The sequence below is a fragment of the Ptychodera flava genome, chromosome 9, assembly GCF_041260155.1.
Source record: "Ptychodera flava strain L36383 chromosome 9, AS_Pfla_20210202, whole genome shotgun sequence".
Taxonomy (NCBI): domain Eukaryota; kingdom Metazoa; phylum Hemichordata; class Enteropneusta; family Ptychoderidae; genus Ptychodera; species Ptychodera flava.
This window is the reverse complement of record NC_091936.1, coordinates 44,071,449-44,089,340: the sequence shown is the minus strand read 5'-3', so window position 1 is coordinate 44,089,340 and position 17,892 is coordinate 44,071,449. Positions and strand designations below refer to the sequence as shown.

Genomic DNA, 17,892 nt, shown 5'->3' with positions numbered 1-17,892 from the left:
ACTAAGCTGAAGTCAAAGTAGATCAGGACCTTTCCTAGTCATTGATGAGAAACCTTTTCTGCATCCAAGTACACTAACTTTCCTACAGGACTTCAATAAAAGGGTAAAAAACTACATTTATTTTGCTATCAATTACACTGTACCAAGACAAATCAGGGAGCATGCGAATCGTGACTGCTGACGAAATAAAATTGTTTCTTTTCTCATGTCAAAAATTATAACGAGGTGAGAAACAATAACCAGGGTCATCCATAATGTTTACAGACATAGCTACAGAAAAAAATCCCCGACCTGCCGTGACAGCGATAGCGAGAGATTGGTCGGCTCAGGTATGTGTAAAGTTGAGGAGGAGCCTGGTGAATCCGGTGAAACTATTTTTTTGGCAAATATATTTGCAGTTATTATGCAGGATTACGATTTACGCACTGCGGCCGGGAGAATTCTTCGCGTGATCTACTCTCATCAGCAGTGGAAGACTTAGTTGAATGGAGATTTTTGCTGCGACAAGAGGCGAAATTTGATGCGTTATCGTTAGCATGTATCGCTACACAGGCAGGGGTATGATTGAAATACAAACATGGTACTTTCGTCGAGGAGATCTTAACAGCGGATAAATTACCCCGTTAATTATACCAATCAGACTCACGCGTGTCAGAGATCAGTATCAGTGGTATACAGTTCTCTGTAAAGGTGAGGTATCGATATCTGCAATGGCTGCTATAGTGTTACGCACCTTGTATAGAATAACTTAGCTTCTTGTTACCTAAATCAATTAAACCGCACTGGGGGTTGGAATGATTGTGCAAAGTTTAATTGTCTTCGCGGGCGTCATCTGAAATTATACAGCGGACTTAATGATCACGTTGAGGTAGACCAAAGAAACGATGAAAACATTGCATTTTCTGCAAAATCAATGCGAACTCATACATGAGCAGTTTTTGTTGGGGAATTAATTTTTATTGGCGATTTATAGAAAACAATAAGACTTGACAAACTAGTCTTACACAGACGATCGACTGGGCGAGTTCTCCGCTCCCATGATACGCTTGAGACAATGGACTTTGAGAATGGGGAGGAGTTGTCTGACGCGATGATTGACAGCCAATCATTGTATTCCTGTCAGCTGAGCGCCGTGACAGCGCGGCATGACAGACTATAGCCAAACAGTAAGGGGTATAAAAGACGGACAAGTAATCCAGCTTTACCTTCGCGTGCCAGCCACCAGTCTCAACGAGTCGTAAAGCAGCTGTACGTCCAGCCAAGCGGACAAATATGAGAGCAACTTGTCTAGTCTGTGTTCTGGGCACAGCTTTCATTCTTTCCTCCGTACAATGCCATCCACCCGATATCAAGATGTCAAAGCACAAGGCGAAGTCCGAATTTCAAGAAAATCTGAAGTATCGACAAGACGAAGAGACCGTTGACGACTCGACCGAGCAGACTTCTGGATTGTCAAAGGCCAATAGCACGGAACCAGACGATGCGACAGCCAAAGTCGAGACCTGTCCAATATGTCAGGCGAGGGAGCTCCAGAAGAAATTTAGACTGGACAAGATTAAAGAAAAAATACTGGCAGAACTCGATATGACTGAACCACCAAATATTACAGGACCACTTCCGAAGATTCCAACACATCTTTTGCTAAAAAATGTGTATCCTTTGCAAAGTGACGATCCAGATCCATATGCTGTCGATAAATCTCATGCAACCACGGAGAAAGTCATCACTTTTGCCTCAAAAAGTAAGTTAACGTAACCCTTATTTCCATCACCTTCGCCTGAAAATGTAAGTCAATGAAACCCCTATTTCCAAAAACTCTCCGCTCCCCACCCAATCAACAAGGCAAGCACACATAGCCTCCCTGTGGCCTATGTTTGCCAGCAGATGACACGAGTGTCAGTAAATTGTGGCATTTTTAAAGAAACAAAGTACTGAGGTTTGTTTCTTCAACGCAAAGCATCATAACAGTGTTAATCGCTGTCCCTTGATTTGTACAAGAAAGCACACCCCAGTTGCCGTGAACAGTTCAACAGAAAGAATGCAAATTTATGACCAACCTCTCGCTGGTGTCAAGGTGACATCAATAGATCTAATTCCCTTGCGGTACAATGTTTCTTGTAAACTAAATTGCACAAAATGACCGTGACGAAAAATTTCTGATTTTGAAGATCAACTCAGTCAAGGCGTCAGAAAGTTATTGTCGGACGGCAGTGTCCATCGATTCCAATTTTTGAGTTAGGTTACCAGCCGTGAATTGGGAATGAAGACATAGTTGTTCACTGCTGCGTTAAATATCTCTTTCTCGAAGGCTTAACAGGGTCTCATAACACAGTACATTGTTAGTGCTTCGGGAAAATCGTTATTTATCTACATACGACATTGTTTCCATAAATAATTGAAAAGTAAATACAGCAACAGCTACGAAAAGAACACTACATTGTCAATTGCCTTACCATGCTTCTTAAACTTAACCGTACACCTGTGTAAACGAAAACCACTATGAAATTACACAGGTGTGGAACCGTGCAAAGCGATAAAGCGATATATAAAACCGTCAAATTGCCTAAACACAACCATAAAAACCGTAGCAGGTTCTTTCGAAGACTAACACTCTGGTGCCGAATATAAGACAATGTAAATGAGAGAGAGAGAGAGAGAGAGAGAGAGAGAGAGAGAGAGAGAGAGAGAGAGAGAGAGAGAGAGAGAGAGAGAGATAGGTACGTATGTACATACATGCATGATATAAACACAGACAAAATGTGCGCGCACACATACATACATACATACATACATACATACATACATACATACATACATACATACATACATACATACATACATACATACATACATACATACATGCATGCGTGCATGCGTGCATGCATGTATTCATGCATGCACAAAGGCATGTATGAATGTATACATAGTATTCATGCATGCACAAAGGCATGTATGAATGTATACATAGTATTCATGCATGCACAAAGGCATGTATGAATGTATACATACACACATACAGTTCGATGTTTCCTATCATTGATGTTGGAAAGAAATTAAGCATAATACTTTTTGCGGTGTTGCTCATTTAAGCAATTTCATTAAGTTCACAAAGCACTCATAGTCAGGATGTATACCTTTGTGATTTAAAATGATGCAATCTGCCTGGCTAAAAAGTTTATGTAAGTGTTCGCTAGGAGATCTGAATGAAACCTAGCATAATTACCAACCGACAATACTTCCGTATTGAAACTATAGTCGTATGCTTTAGGGGATGGGCGTAGACGTGTATAGATCACCGTGTAAGCTCACCAACATAAAAGCCTCCTTGAAAAAAGCTTGTAACAGCGCAAATTTTACCACATATTTGCACTAACTGGTGTCGTTAATAAAACAGATGTTTTAAGTCTTTGGTGTATTCCTTATAACAGAGTGAGCGGCGTTTGAAAAACGTCATGACATAGTTTCTGAGAAAATCGACATTTTTACAACACACCCCCCCCCCCGAGTTAAAAGAGGGATGGTGCCATGATTCAAGTTGAATTTCAAATATCGGTAAATGATAGGTAATTTATTTCTCTAGTACAAACTTTACTCGGCGCATAATCTCTTCATTAACTTTCGAAGTTCCAGTTTTATTCTCCATCCGCTTCGAGGACAAATAATTTAAATCGTAAGAGAGCATGGTGGTGGAGTTGTCTTACTTTCCAGTAAGAGTTCAATGATGACAAAGCGTGTGCCTCTATAAACAATTCGCCAAAAATATAGCGTGTGGTTGCAGGTCAAATAGTGTTGTTTAATCTCACTTGGAATCACTCAGCTATCTCATCGTGTTTGGCATTTTTATCACTGTCATTCAAAAAATACGTTACAGTGATGGCAGGCCATGACATTATGACATTGTTTTCAATTGAGAACGAATTCTTCAGGAAGAAAAATAACACACAAATGTCAGTGTACATGACATGGTGGCCTACCACATATCATCGTAGTTACTTGAGTTACAACTTGCTGTCACCTTAAGAAATTCCGTAGTAATGACTACGGTTTTTTTGTGGAAACAAGTTTTGTGGCAGCTTTAGTTCACAAACCGACCGTCGCTTGAAATCGCGTTTCTAATATCGCGTTCGTCAGCTTCATCGGCAAGATCACAGTCTGGATGTATACCACCATACATTATAAGTAGACTGGAACAACAGTGAATACATATCCAATGAAATCACCGAACTTTGTTTACTTGCCCTGCAAACAAATCCTGACTGATATCAGTTTGCAACGCGCTCAATTTCGCCGGCCCCCTTGGTATTATACTATTTAATTCGTGTAGAAAAGAGTGTCAGACATCTAGTTGCTGGAAATCGATTTTGACAGAGGTCTAGGCCCAACACTGGGTCGAAATAATGGGTCGAAAGTGCAAAAGAGAGAATGTCGTTTGTTTAAATTAATTGCTAAGTCTTGTGGCAGGTTGACAGGTGATTGAAAGTAATGTTGTAACGTGTTTGAGTGGCAGCTGAACGCTTTCTCCTGAAGAGTGTATTGTGATGGGAACAATAGTATAGATTTACCAGTACACCGTGTTTGTTGAAGCAACAAGCAAAGGCGGAGCTGTAACTAGATTAGCGCTATTGAGCAGTGAATCGATGGCTACAACTATCACTCGTCCGGCTGATGCTAGCCATTGTGATCTATCCGACTGTAAGGCAAAAATACCGCTGGAAACAATGGCAGGAATTGTCACCCGTGTTAAGAGTCGACTAATCTCCGTTTCTACGAACGGTCCTCCACAGATGGTTAGAGAGTGTGATTCTTCAAAGTGATGGGTTTTGTGAACATCTACATTTTCGTATATTTACAGCTGAGGTAGTAGTAAAAATATTATCGTTCTGCAAAATTTGACAGACGTATTACCAGTATGACGACGGTACGCTACAATAAATGTAGTAGGGCATACGACTGCCGCGCTGGCTTGAGTATCGTCTGCCAATCAGTATATCGTTCTGACAGGTTTTGAATTATTATCCAAATGCCTAGTGCTTTTGAAGGCCTGCTCTCTTGTATAGTACCGTTCTTGCACCTGCGGCAACCCTGTTCGTAGAAAGGCTTTTTCAAAAGACTTTGGTCCTATCGCATGACACAGTGCGAGCTCGACCGCTTAACATAAGCCGCTTGCTCACAAAAACTGCTAAGCCAGATTCACAAACGATTCCTAAATTGTTAGTATAGTATTGTGTGACAAACCTATGCATCTTACTGTTCAACTGAGTCTATGATGGGCTGGGAAAGTCGAAAGAAGTGCACAACCGTCGTTCATCATTTACACCATTTATTTATGTTTTATTTTATTTTATTTTTACAGTGCCCCCGACGAATGCCATGTCAGACCTGTCTGAGCGGACTTGGCAGGGTTTTTGTTACTTCAATCTTCCCATGAAGATCAGGGAATCACGCGTGGTCCGTGCACGTCTATGGCTTTACATCAAGCCAACGAAAGTGGTGCAAGACACGGCTACCTGGTTGCACATCTACCAGATTTTGCCGCCGGATAGGAAGAGCAGACAAAGCATAATCCGCTCCAAAAAGACCGATCTGAGCCATCGAGGAGGCCACTGGGAGAACTTCGATTTCACGCACGTTGTCAACGAATGGGTTACCGATCCCGAAAGTAACTTAGGGATTGCCGTGGAAGCGATGGACCATGAAGACATCTCTGTTGTTGTTACTGATACAGGAGACGACCAGGCAAAGGTAAGCCTTGGCAATATAAAAGCGATTGCTGCATCAAGCATTAATGGCTGTATTAAGGTAGAACGCGCATCGGGGACAGATATTCGGCCTCTAAAATTTCTACAATTCTTTTCTGATTTAATACTTGTTTGGGCTCATTTTAAAGCTCTCGGAGAAAGAAAAACTTTCACCGTCTTAGTGTTTTCGAAAATCCAAAATTTAATTTCCCCTATATAGTTACCACATTGATGGCGGCCATTTTGAATTGCAAACATTGCAAAATGTTGCGTAATTTGTTTCGCTAGTTCCAAACTTTGCACGGTGGACCCCCGGTTTTTGTTATTGATTTTGCAGAGAATGGTTGAAAGTTTCATTTAGGAAAGTTTTAACAAAAGTTTAAGTCTTTCACTTTCGAGGCGCATACTACCTTAATGGGCCAGTAGCAGTTACTCTAGATGTTGTTTTACCTCTTGTTTTTAGGGAGACGTCATTATTTACGGCCTGGGGGATCGGAGGAATGTTAGGGGAATCACTCAAAAAATTGAAAACTTCAAGAGGGGTTGCTCAAAATGTGGAGAGGAAGAAGGGGGGTTTACACATTTTTTTTTTTTTTTTTGTGCGAAATAAATTGAAACACCTCTCAGATTGCACTATTGCACACATCAATTTCTCAAAATTTTCGATGCGAGAGGGGAACGTCCCCCTCTCGTGCTCTCCCCTTTGGGTATTCTAACAGTTTTACTAGTAAAAGACAAATCGAAAACACATCTCAGATTGCACCAGACTTGCAGATTGCATTCATCAGTTTCTCAAATTTTTCGAAGGATCTTAGACAAAACTGAACTGTGTGAATTCATCCTAACTCTACAACGTGTGGGGCGGTCGCAGTCAGAAAAATATAAACAACTTAGCCCGGTTATTGAACAACTCTTTTTTGAGAATGGGGATTTTGCCGAGTGGTTCTGTCTGTTGCCTCTCCGCTAGGCGACTGGATGCCGTATGTTGTGAGTTCGAACCCGATTGAAAACTAGCCGGATACAGAAACAAATTTTCATTGACTTAAGTTCAATAACCATAACCATACCGTATTCAGGCTTTTGATTAGAAATTGGCAGCTGGAGAAATGACACAAGAAGGTCACAGATTTTCCATATATTTTTGTCTTCAGTCACTGGCAAACTGAGAACTGTCTTTTACAAAATGTATTGTCATTATTTGGTTGTTGAATATTGTGACTCAAACACTGATCATGCAAATGCAATAAAAACATCAGTGTTCAATGTCATTTTCAAACACTTTTATCGAGTGCAAAATATATTGAAACACCTCTCACTTGCACAATTACTCACATCAATTTCTCAAAATTTTCAATACGAGAGGGGATCGACCCCCTCTCGTGCTTTCCCCTGGGGTGTTCTAACAGTTTTAATTAATAAAAAAGAAATAAAAAACATCTCAGATTGCACCAGACTGCACCATTGCACACATCAATTTCTCAAAATTTTCCACACAAGATAGGAGCAGCCTCTATGACACTTTCCCTTTCAGCCTCTCTCGTGTTCTCCCCCTGTACTTTAAAATTCTGCCCTGTCAGATATCCTAGTGAAAACCCTGTCATGATACCCATCCAAATTAAACAATACTATATGGTTGGATACTGGTTATAGTGTGAGCTTTTTTATCTGTATTTTGTTGTCACTTTTGAATTTCATTTTGTTGGTTTCACCTTTTTCAACCGTCATGAGATAACCGACGAAAATCTAGCAGAGTACGTCATGATTTAAAAGGTCTTTACTATTGCTGTATTTATGTAAATTTTACAAATACATGTATCGGTATTAACTTTTCTAAGGGGGTGTATCGGTCAAAATATCTGAGTTAGAAAGAGCCTTGGGGATTACTCAGATTCATCATGGTTGGCGGGGGTGGGAGGGGCTGCTCGAAATTGCAGAGTTTCTGATGAAATTCCTCCGACCCCCTGTCGTAAATAATGAAGGCTCCGTTAATGTCAACTAGTTTTTTTATTTAATCTACGACCCAAAGTATGTTTAGATACATAATATTCAGCTTGTCAGCTCAGTCTGTATATTTGTGAATTGCATTGTTATTGTGACGAATGAATTCTAGTTCGGACTATAATGAAAATTGAAACAATAACAGTATATAGACGTGTTGGCAAGCTAAATAGTCGGTATTTCAACGGGTTTTAGGAAGTAGAACAAGAAATTGCAATTGCCATACAATACAGAAAATAGTGAAAGAAATCATAAAAGTTACATCTACTGCCCTTTACACTTAAAAAAAGAGTATAAATGAGTTTATCAATTTGAAATGCATATGGATATTACGGGACGACATTGTTTTGTAATATGCAAGTATTTTGGTAAATGACTGGGCACTGTTAAAAACTTGACTTTTTCCGATATCTTCTTACTTTAAAATTGGTTTCCGAAATTGCCTATGTCTGTTGATGACTTTTAAAGGGGCAAAGTCGCCCATTTTTTCATGAATTTTGTTTGATACTGCTTATATCGTTTGACATGTTGAAAGATACTGATTGAATGGGTGACCATGCGTATATTCGACCCCGATTTTTGACAAATTAAATGAAACCATGGTGAAAATGAATTAATGGTCATGACCATTAATTCATTTTCGCCATGGTTTCATGTATCGTGTCTAAAACGGGGGTCGAATATATGCATGGTCACCCATTCATTCAGTATCTTTCAACATGTCAAACAATATGAGTAGTATCTCGTATCAAACAAAATTCATGAAAAAATGGGCGACTTTGTCCCTTTAAAGTTTTGTTGGACGTAATCTGCGATAATCATGTTTTCTCGAGCATGTATTCACTTGCTCTTTTTTTCGGACATTTTTTTTTCAGAGACCATTCCTTGAAATTCGTAACCAAAGACAAAACATTCGCAAAAAGAGATCGAGTGGAATGAAATGCAATGAGCACAGTTCCGAAAAGAAGTGCTGTCACTATCCACTTACGGTCGACTTTGAGGAATTCGGATGGGATTGGATCATAGCTCCAAAAATCTACGAAGCTAACTACTGTGCTGGGGAGTGCCCCCATAACTTCCTTCCCAAGTATAGCCACACCCATATAACTGAGGGGGCCGACATAAACGGAAACGTCGGAGCGTGCTGTACAGCCGTCGAGACCTCGGAGATCACCATGCTTTACTTCAACACCTCCGAAAATATTCTTTTCGGAAGGCTGCCAAATATGGTTGTGGAATCGTGTGGGTGTGCTTAAAAATCACGGTGGCACAGATAAATACACTGGACACAACAGAATGAAAAACATCTCGGTAAGCATCGGTTGACTGTTGTCAAACTGATGGCGCGAACTTGATATTGTCGCGAAGTGAGCTGCTTGTTGCATAACGTGACTTTTAAGAAGCTAGACAAAAATAGTGTGCCTGTTGTAGATTTACGTTGGTTTTACCGGAGAACACTCTTTAACCCGATGCAAGGACGTTAAATGTTTACGATGAGAGATGCCATCTGTCCTAACAGGGTTATTTTTTATCGTTGATAATTTTTGAGCGTAAATTGAGATGAAATTTACAGGAAACCTGACAACTTAAAGCGACATTTACTTGATTTAAACATTTGAAGAAATGGGTGTGCTTGTATTTGTATGGTATGCGGATTGTGGACTTTAAAGAGTACGCGAAGACTGAGAAAACTTCCGTTCTGAGGAGTTACATTAAACCGCACTGACTTATGAATCCTTAAATTGTAGGGAGAGACTATCAGACTTTTTAAATCGTTAATTACCTTATTAGATATATCACCGCTTTACTTTGAGAAGCACATTTGAAAGGGTATACAATCTGTGGATTCATCTGGATATCCTGAATATGGTTTTTACACTTTAGGCATATGCATGGCATTTTATGATCAAAATTCAAAAGAAAATTAGGTATTTTTACAATCTTTTGAAATTAGAATTTGTATACCTTCACAACACAAAGAATCTTGAACAAGTTTTCTTTTTCATTTGTTTTGCTATAACGGTTTATCGTATTGAAGCTTTGCACAATTTATATTTCCAAGACGTGTGAATAATTTTGCACATAACTTGCGTCATATTTACAGTCTGGCTGTGACTTTGAGGCAGGTATGTGGTTGAAATATTGAAGTAACTTCGACTGGAGCAGTAAGAAGTAAATGTATCACCTTCCAAAGGTGTCAGACATCTTAAAGATGAACAGTAGAAATTCGATCTGTAGAATTGGGTCAGGTCGTGGTGTAAATAAACAGTCACGTGAAACTGGGACAGTTTCTCCTCTGTTTTCGAGGCTTTTTAGAATAGTTTACAGTTCTTCCGTTGATTTATGAAATCTGTGTTTAGAGTACATTTAGAATGTGAACCTTGACAGCTTCTTTGCTAATAAAATGGTTGAAAACCAGACATGATAGACCACATGTCGAGTTTGACTTGCGTTAAAACGTTACAAACGGGGGAAAATATTTGGAGGTACGCGAGTGTACCCAACAGGAGTGAAGTGGAGTGCAGATTATTTTGTGTCCAGTGTTTAGTCACAGATACACAGTAGACAGGCGAATGTAAATGAAAGGTAACATCAAAGAATAGTACCTAATTAATTCAGATGATATCTCTGTGATGATTTGGTCATAAATTGGATAGAAACCTTCTTCGAAAATGCCAGGGAAAATACCCATTTGATTGAGTACAGAGAAACTACCTGCATTGATGAAGTATATAACTGTATGTATCACCTGTTCAGTATCAGGTGAATATGACCTACACGGTACCCATGGTACAATATTCGTGCGATCTTTGCAATCGTTCAAACACAGAGCCTTCTCATCTTTATCTCTACGCCGTGTGAAATGACAATAGCTTTATTTCCCAAACTTATAACTTTGCTGGGTGGATTATCTTAATTCACCATTCAAATTTACTTGATATTGATGAACTCTGACTTGCGGTGATTTTCAGCTTAGCTGTAATTTCTGTAGTAACGTACCTATGCAAAAGGATCCAATTGTCTGATTGGAGGAAAATTCATCAGGTCAACCATTTCCTTGACCTAAAGCTCCTCCCTGCTATTTCTAAATTGTGTATATCTGTATTAAAAGCACAGCTCACTAACATTCATTTCCGGCCTGGAAATAGTTTGATTGCTCTGTAAAGTTTCAGCTTGATGTCAACACTTTGCCATTTTGTCTGTTTTCCATCAAAGTCTTCATTTGATTTGCTTTAGTATGCGCCTTGAAAGTGAAAAACTTAAACTTTACTCAAATTTTCCTCAGGGAACATTTCTCAAGTTTCTTTCAAAATCAAAAAAACAATCGGGGGTCACCGTGCAAATTTTGGTGTTAGAGAAACAACCAAGGTTTACCGACATTTGAAATTCAAAATGGCCGCTATCCCTGTGTTAACTCTATGGGGGAAAATAAAATTTTCGATTTCGAAAAACTAAGACGGTATAAAGTTTTTTTACATCAAGAGCTTTAAAACAAGAGGTAGATCAGAAAAGAATTGATAAAGTTTGAGAGTCCGAATATCTTACCCCAAGGCGCATGCTACCTTAAATGCTGCCACATGCTCTAACTTTTGAAGATGTCTTTTTCAGTTTCTATTCTTGCAACTAAGTACATTTCACCCTTCGTCTCTCTGGAGTACGTTTGAATACAACGTATTTGATATGCAAACACAGGGCACGATAGGCAGTATGCGACGTTATTGTTGTTGAAAAATTTATCCTAGTTTGGACTTAAATTCAGTTGTCAACGTTAAAGAATTGTACGTATATGCACATACAGGTTGTGCTGGTTCACTAAAGACCAGTCATTTTAATGCACATTTTGGGGTAAACCAACAAATTATATTGTACAAAAAGGATAAAAATTATGAAAATACGTCAAAAGATACACCCAATGGAACTGTTAAAAGATGTCTGAGATGGACAATCACGTGAATTTTAAAAAATTAAGTTGATCCACACTGTTCTGATCGAAATTCAACGTACTTTTCCCATTTTGTAATCTTTTCAAGAATGGTACGAAACAAGTGATTTGATTGACTACAAATTAGAGAAGCGACCGCGAATGTAAGTAGCCCCAGAAAAGGTCCTCATGAAGTCAACCAGATTTCTTCTGGTGGCCCACACCAAGATAAAATTCACGTATAAACACTGCCATGAAATGTGGTAGGCCATCGTGTCATGTACACCAACATTTTTGTGTTATTTTTCTTCCTGAAGAATTTGTTCGCAACTGAAAACAATGTCATAATGTCATGGCCTGCCATCGCTGTTAACGTCTTTTTGAATGAAGGTGATAAAATGCAACGTGCGTGCAGATAGCCAAGTGGTATAGATGGGATCAAACAACACTATTTGACCCGCAACCACATGCTATATTTCTTGCCAATTGTTTACGAATGCACACACTTCATAATCATCGGGTTCCAACTATACTTTCGCTGCAAATCCCACATGTTAAATTATTTGCCTCGATAATGGACAGCGAAACTTGCAGGCTCCAAGAGTAGTGATTAAGGCGCAAGCTTTATTGAAAACGAAAAGTAGATTTCTTAGGGTTATTTCGTCAAATTGCAGTGCGTGCAGTACAACTGGTCTGCCTTTTCAAAGTCTTCTAATCTATGGTTAGATTTACACTCATTTTGCGTCTGTGGTATTCTGCGCAGACGCTAAACATCACAAGACGACAGTTGCGGACCCTATTCTGATATTTGAAACGCAACTATGACCAGTTTCCCGACCCCTTTATAACATAAGCTGTTCTCAGTTTCTGTAGATGTGCTAAAATCTGTATCTTCACAAGGTCTGTCTTATTTATATTTTTAGCTTCATCAGCGAGACGGTGCAATTGAATAGATACGCCCTTCACATATTAAATTCACACTAGGTCCAAACGTAAACACGGAAATGTTTCCGACTGTGATGCTGGCACGCTGGCAGTCCAGATCTCCTATCGATAAAGTAAAGCTGGGAGCCAATTTGGAGCGCCCAATGGAAGTTGACTTATAACCATGGTGCAGACAAATTCGCCCGTTTCGGAGAAACCTGCCCAAGATTTAGGAGTCGATCGATTTCGATAATAATACTGGTTTCAAAAGGAGAGAAAGGTTACGGAACAGCAAGAAGGGATTTCTTGCACACAGGTGTCAGAATTAAGGTTGATGTTGTTCTTTGTATTCTGTCGCTGTGTTTACAAATTAATTATTTATCGAAACGATGTTGTATCTAAATAAATAAATTAATAAATAAATAATTTCGTTTAATTAAGCCACTGACAATACCTTGCTGTATGGTTGTGTTTGTAATCTATTGATAAGCTTTCGCGATAAGAAATGTATGGCACAATAATGAACAAAGATGCCTGCACACGCAATCCATGGCTATAACGATTAGTATCCTATCGCAAAGCTAGAATCGATGGACACCAGCATGCATCAATGACTCTCTGAAGCTCTCACTGAACTTGAAGTGGTCGTCTTCAGTAATAATCGATTTGTGCAATTCAGAAAACCATACAAACTTTTATGTAAATAAGAGGAATTCGATCTCCGGGTGTTACCTTGACACTTACGCACGGTTGGTCAGATTTGCTTTCCTCTTTCAGGTCTCTGAAAAGTTTAGGCCTAGGGCTTATTTGCTCGTAAAAAATGAAAATACAACGTCCAGACTTTTTTCTAGTGTTTATTTGCGGCATCAAAAAAAGAATAAAGTTTTCCTTTGCAGATACATATTCACTAGTAGGGCTATTTTCATCCCCAAGCTGCAAGTAGCTCAATTATTCCATGAGTGTTCTTATCTTTATCTGAATTAAGGTAGAACGCGCCTCGGGGACAGATATTTGGACTCTCAAACTTCTACAATTTTTTTCTCATCTACCACATGTGGGGGCTCATTTTAAAGCTCTTGAAGAAAGAAAAAGTTTCACCGTCTTAGTTTTTCGAAAATCTAAAATTTTATTTTCCCCATATAGTTAACACAGGGATGGCGGCCATTTTGAATTTCAAATATCGTTAAATCGTGGTTTATTTGTTTCTCTAGTTCCACAATTTGCACAATGACCTCCTATTTTTATTCTTGATTTTGAAAGAGACTGGTTGAAACATTTTGTGAGGAAAGTTTAAGCAAAGGTTTAAGTCTTTCACTTTCGAGGCGGATACTACCTTAAAATAGCCTAGTTTCTAATACTGTCATCGGTTAGGCAGGCAAACACTGCATAAGAAGACAGCTTCGATATTGCCTATATGCAAATTTAATGGCTAGTTTCTATGTTTGCAACAGATCTGAATGATGTCATTCCAAGGACACGCAAACCAAAATTGACGGTTTTGAGATGAATGAATTTTGAATTTAAGCTTTAGGCCTAACAATCCTAATATGCAAAAAATTAACCGTGGACTGAGCAAAGTGACTGTTCAACACAAAATTAGGGATTGTTCAACACAATTTGTTAAACTTTCTACGCAGGAAGCTTTTCGGAAAGCCTTTGACCACAAATGAGGAAATATCCTTGAAAACAAAAAGTTCACCATAGTTTGAATTACTTCGGATGAGGTCATCTAACAAACATACACGTCATATTTGAAGCAATCAGACGAGCAATTTCTAACATGTTTTATCGAAATTAAGGTAGAATGCGCCTCGGGGACAGATATTCGGACTCTCAAATTTCTACAATTCTTTTCTGATCTACCACTTGTGGGGGCTCATTTTAACGCTCTTGGAGAAATGAAAACTTTCACCGTTTTAATTTTTCAAAAATCTAAAATTTAATTCCCCCTCCCCATAGAGTTAACACAGGAATGGCGGCCATTTTGACTTGCAAATATCGCGAAATGTTAGGTAATTTGTTTTGCTTGTTCCAAACTTTGCACGGTGACCCCAGATTTTTATTGTTTATTTGGTAAGAGAATGGTTGAAAGTTTCATTTAGGGATGTTTGAGCAAAAGTTTAAGTCTTTTACTTTCGAGCCGCATACTACGTTAAAACTATCCTAGAAATACATGAAGTTTAGAAATACATGAAGTTTCTTAAGGAACCTGCATGATAAAGTTCAACACTTTAAAGTGGACAAAAAGAAGAACATTTTTAATTGTGCAAATTTTAGAATTGAAAGAGTAGGAATATTTGTACAGCACATACCTACATTAAAGAAGCAAAGGTTTTTATGGCAAAAAGTCGAAATATTCGAAATGTCACTGAACAATGATGAAAATAGTCTGTATTGATCACAACAGCAGGAAATTTGAGATACACAGACACTAATGTCAAAGCAGACTGGGGAGTTTATTCGGGTCAAAAATTAAGTGACACAAGTGCATCCTCAGTGTCAGTAAAGGCATGGAAAATGATAATCACTGTGAATGGCTTAATGAGTTAGTGAGTCATACACGGCAAGTACTTCGTGTATATTCATGCCTATCTGTACACTAAATATTTGTTGCAGGGTATTGTTATACTCACTCAACCTTTGTTCGTAGTTTCTGAGCAGAGTCAAGACAGGAAACAGCATGCATTAAACATGATATCAGATACCTTATGGAGTTTGAAATAATCATAAGTACGAACAGCATTGTTTTCAAATGGGGCTGGCTCAATCTATATTCGAAAACCGGGGGTCGGAAAAATATACCAGAGAGCAAATTTCGTGAAATTTAAGACGAAAACAGCTTTCAGCACTTTTGGTCGGGGAGTGAGTGTGAAAGGTTTCCTTGGCCGTACAGCAAACACGGGAAAAGTAACAATGCGACCGCCTAGGTACCTTATCAAAAGTAGCTTGTCTATGCACATTAATATTACCGTATCTCTCGTTTCTAATTTTCACGCAAAATGTACACCTAATATACGTCTCCTCTTGTCTCGGCAAACAAAAGGCGGAAATATTTTCACATTTCCATCGGGCAGGTAACTGTAAGATTTCACTGCCCGGCTAAACATTAACCTATCCGGGCAGGCAGTGATTTCCTGCAATGAAGGCTGGCAGAAGCATATCCAAAGAGAAAGACCATTTTGATTACACCAGCTTACATAGGGAGACAAAAAAACTTCGAAGAGACACACTTTCTAATAGATTTGACAAATATTTACGTAATTGTCTGTATCTGATAAAAACACGCACTGGCAGCTCTACGGGCCAGCTCTTTGCACAGGTCACTGACTTGAAAGGAATTTTACTGCGCATGATCAAACGTATATCACCACAAACCTGCTGCACTGCTGTGAATTCCTGATGGCAAGTCGAGTCACAAGTCTGAAGATCTCCAGACAAAGCACTGTCGTAACTAAGTTCACTTTCCAACAACCACTTTCTGTATACAAATACAAACCAACTGTATCATTTATTTAGTCTTAATATAGTCAAGTATTACGGTAGGACGAACCAAGCCTATTGACAGCAACCATGACTTTACGAAGTTATCAAACTTTCGATGCTGTCCGATTTACTTCAGACTATTTGTGTTTTATAAATCAAGTTTATTCTTTCCTTCCCTTTCTTCAGGTTCGATGAACTCAAAGTAGATATTTTACAAACACACTGCACAGTGTACAATATGTAATGTTGCTGCTGACAAATGAATTCTAGTCCGAACCAAGTTGTCAACAAAAAAAATATTTGGACATTAGCCACATTAAGTAGTATGCACCTCCAAAGTGAAAGAATCAAACTTTTGCTCAAATTTTCCTGGAGGAATCTTTCAACCATTCACTTTCTAAATCAAGAACAAAATCGGGGCGTCTCCGTGCAACTTTGGGTACTAGAGAAAACAATTACCAAAGATTTACCGATATTTGAAATTCAAAATGGCTGCCATCCCTGTGTTAACTCTTTGGTGAAAAATAAAATTTCCTATTTTCAAAAAACTAAGATAGTGAACATTTTTCTTTCTCATAGGGCTTCAAAATGAGCCCTCACAAGTGACAGATCAGAAATACTGGAAAAGTTTGAGAGTCCAAATATCTGTCCCCGAGGCGCATTTTACCTTAAAAGGTTTGTTTACTGACAAGTTGACACAATGGGCATTTTGACACGATTTGGGGAGAAAAATGAAAAGTTTGTTTTACAAGCTGAACAAAAAGGTGAATATTTAGGTAGAATGAGCCTCGGGGACAGATATTTGGACTCTCAAACTTTGCCGATTCTTTACTGATCTACCACTTGAGGGGGCTCATTTTAAAGCTCTTGGTCTAAGAAAACGTTTCACCGTCTTAGTTTTGCGAAAATCAAAAATTTAATTTTTCCTCATAGAATCAACACAGGATGGCGGCCATTCTGAATTTCAAATATCGGTAAATCTAGGGTAATTTGTTTCTCTAATACCAAATTTTGCATGGTGATCAATGATTTTTATTTTTGATTTGGTAAGAGATTGGTCGAAAGCTTTTTTTGAGGAATGTTTGAGCAAAAGTTTGTCTTTCACTTTTGAAGCGCGTACTACCTTAAACTGTTCCTTAAACAACAAAATGAAACCTGAAACTACAAGTCCAGCTGACTTGCTTTCAACAAGCACAAGATCGTTTACCCGTGTGTTCCTGCTCTTCAAAAATGTTTAAGCGATTTCTGCACACACTCCCACCTTCACAAGCAAAAGCCACCAGTCAACTTGTCTCACTAATCTGTAAAAGTCAAGAACGGATAAAACGATTCATGTGTATGTCTCGATATTCCAAGGTAGGGATGTGATGAATACAACAATGTAGATGCTTTTGTTACATTACGCGGGCGAAATACACGCTGTGCTTTTACAAAGTCATTGGTCTTCAGCAAATCCCATGTTTGTACGGACGGTGACTGACATTCTATCAAACGCAGAGATGCAAACATGAAGGATACGACCACCCTATACCACAGTCAACACTATTTTATGAAGTGATACAACTATTGTCCCTTTTGTTTATTGATAACTGTAAAGTCTCCTGGTCTTCCATGTGTTGCTCTCCAGTCTGATATTGTGTGCAACAATGTTTCACTGTCATGAGTATCACATGACCCAAACTCTTCTTCAACTACATCAGAGTCAGAGCTATCTCTGTCGCAAACTCTTCAACTACAACAGAGTCAGAGCTATCTCTGTCACTGCTGGTATGCAGCTCGAAGGCAGTAGCAGGGCAGTAGCTGTATTACCTTTGACAATATTTTTAT

At 38.8% G+C, this 17,892-nt stretch overlaps 1 protein-coding gene across 1 annotated transcript; it reads left to right on the top strand.

Moving 5' to 3' along the window:
- Positions 1–1,103: 1,103 nt before the first annotated feature.
- On the top strand, positions 1,104–10,170 carry LOC139141118 (growth/differentiation factor 8-like). Its single transcript, XM_070710707.1, has 3 exons — positions 1,104–1,741; positions 5,354–5,742; positions 8,612–10,170. The coding sequence occupies exons 1-3, from the start codon at positions 1,273–1,275 to the stop codon at positions 8,990–8,992; spliced, it is 1,239 nt and encodes a 412-aa protein (XP_070566808.1). The 5' UTR covers positions 1,104–1,272; the 3' UTR covers positions 8,993–10,170.
- The last annotated feature ends 7,722 nt before the right edge of the window (positions 10,171–17,892 follow it).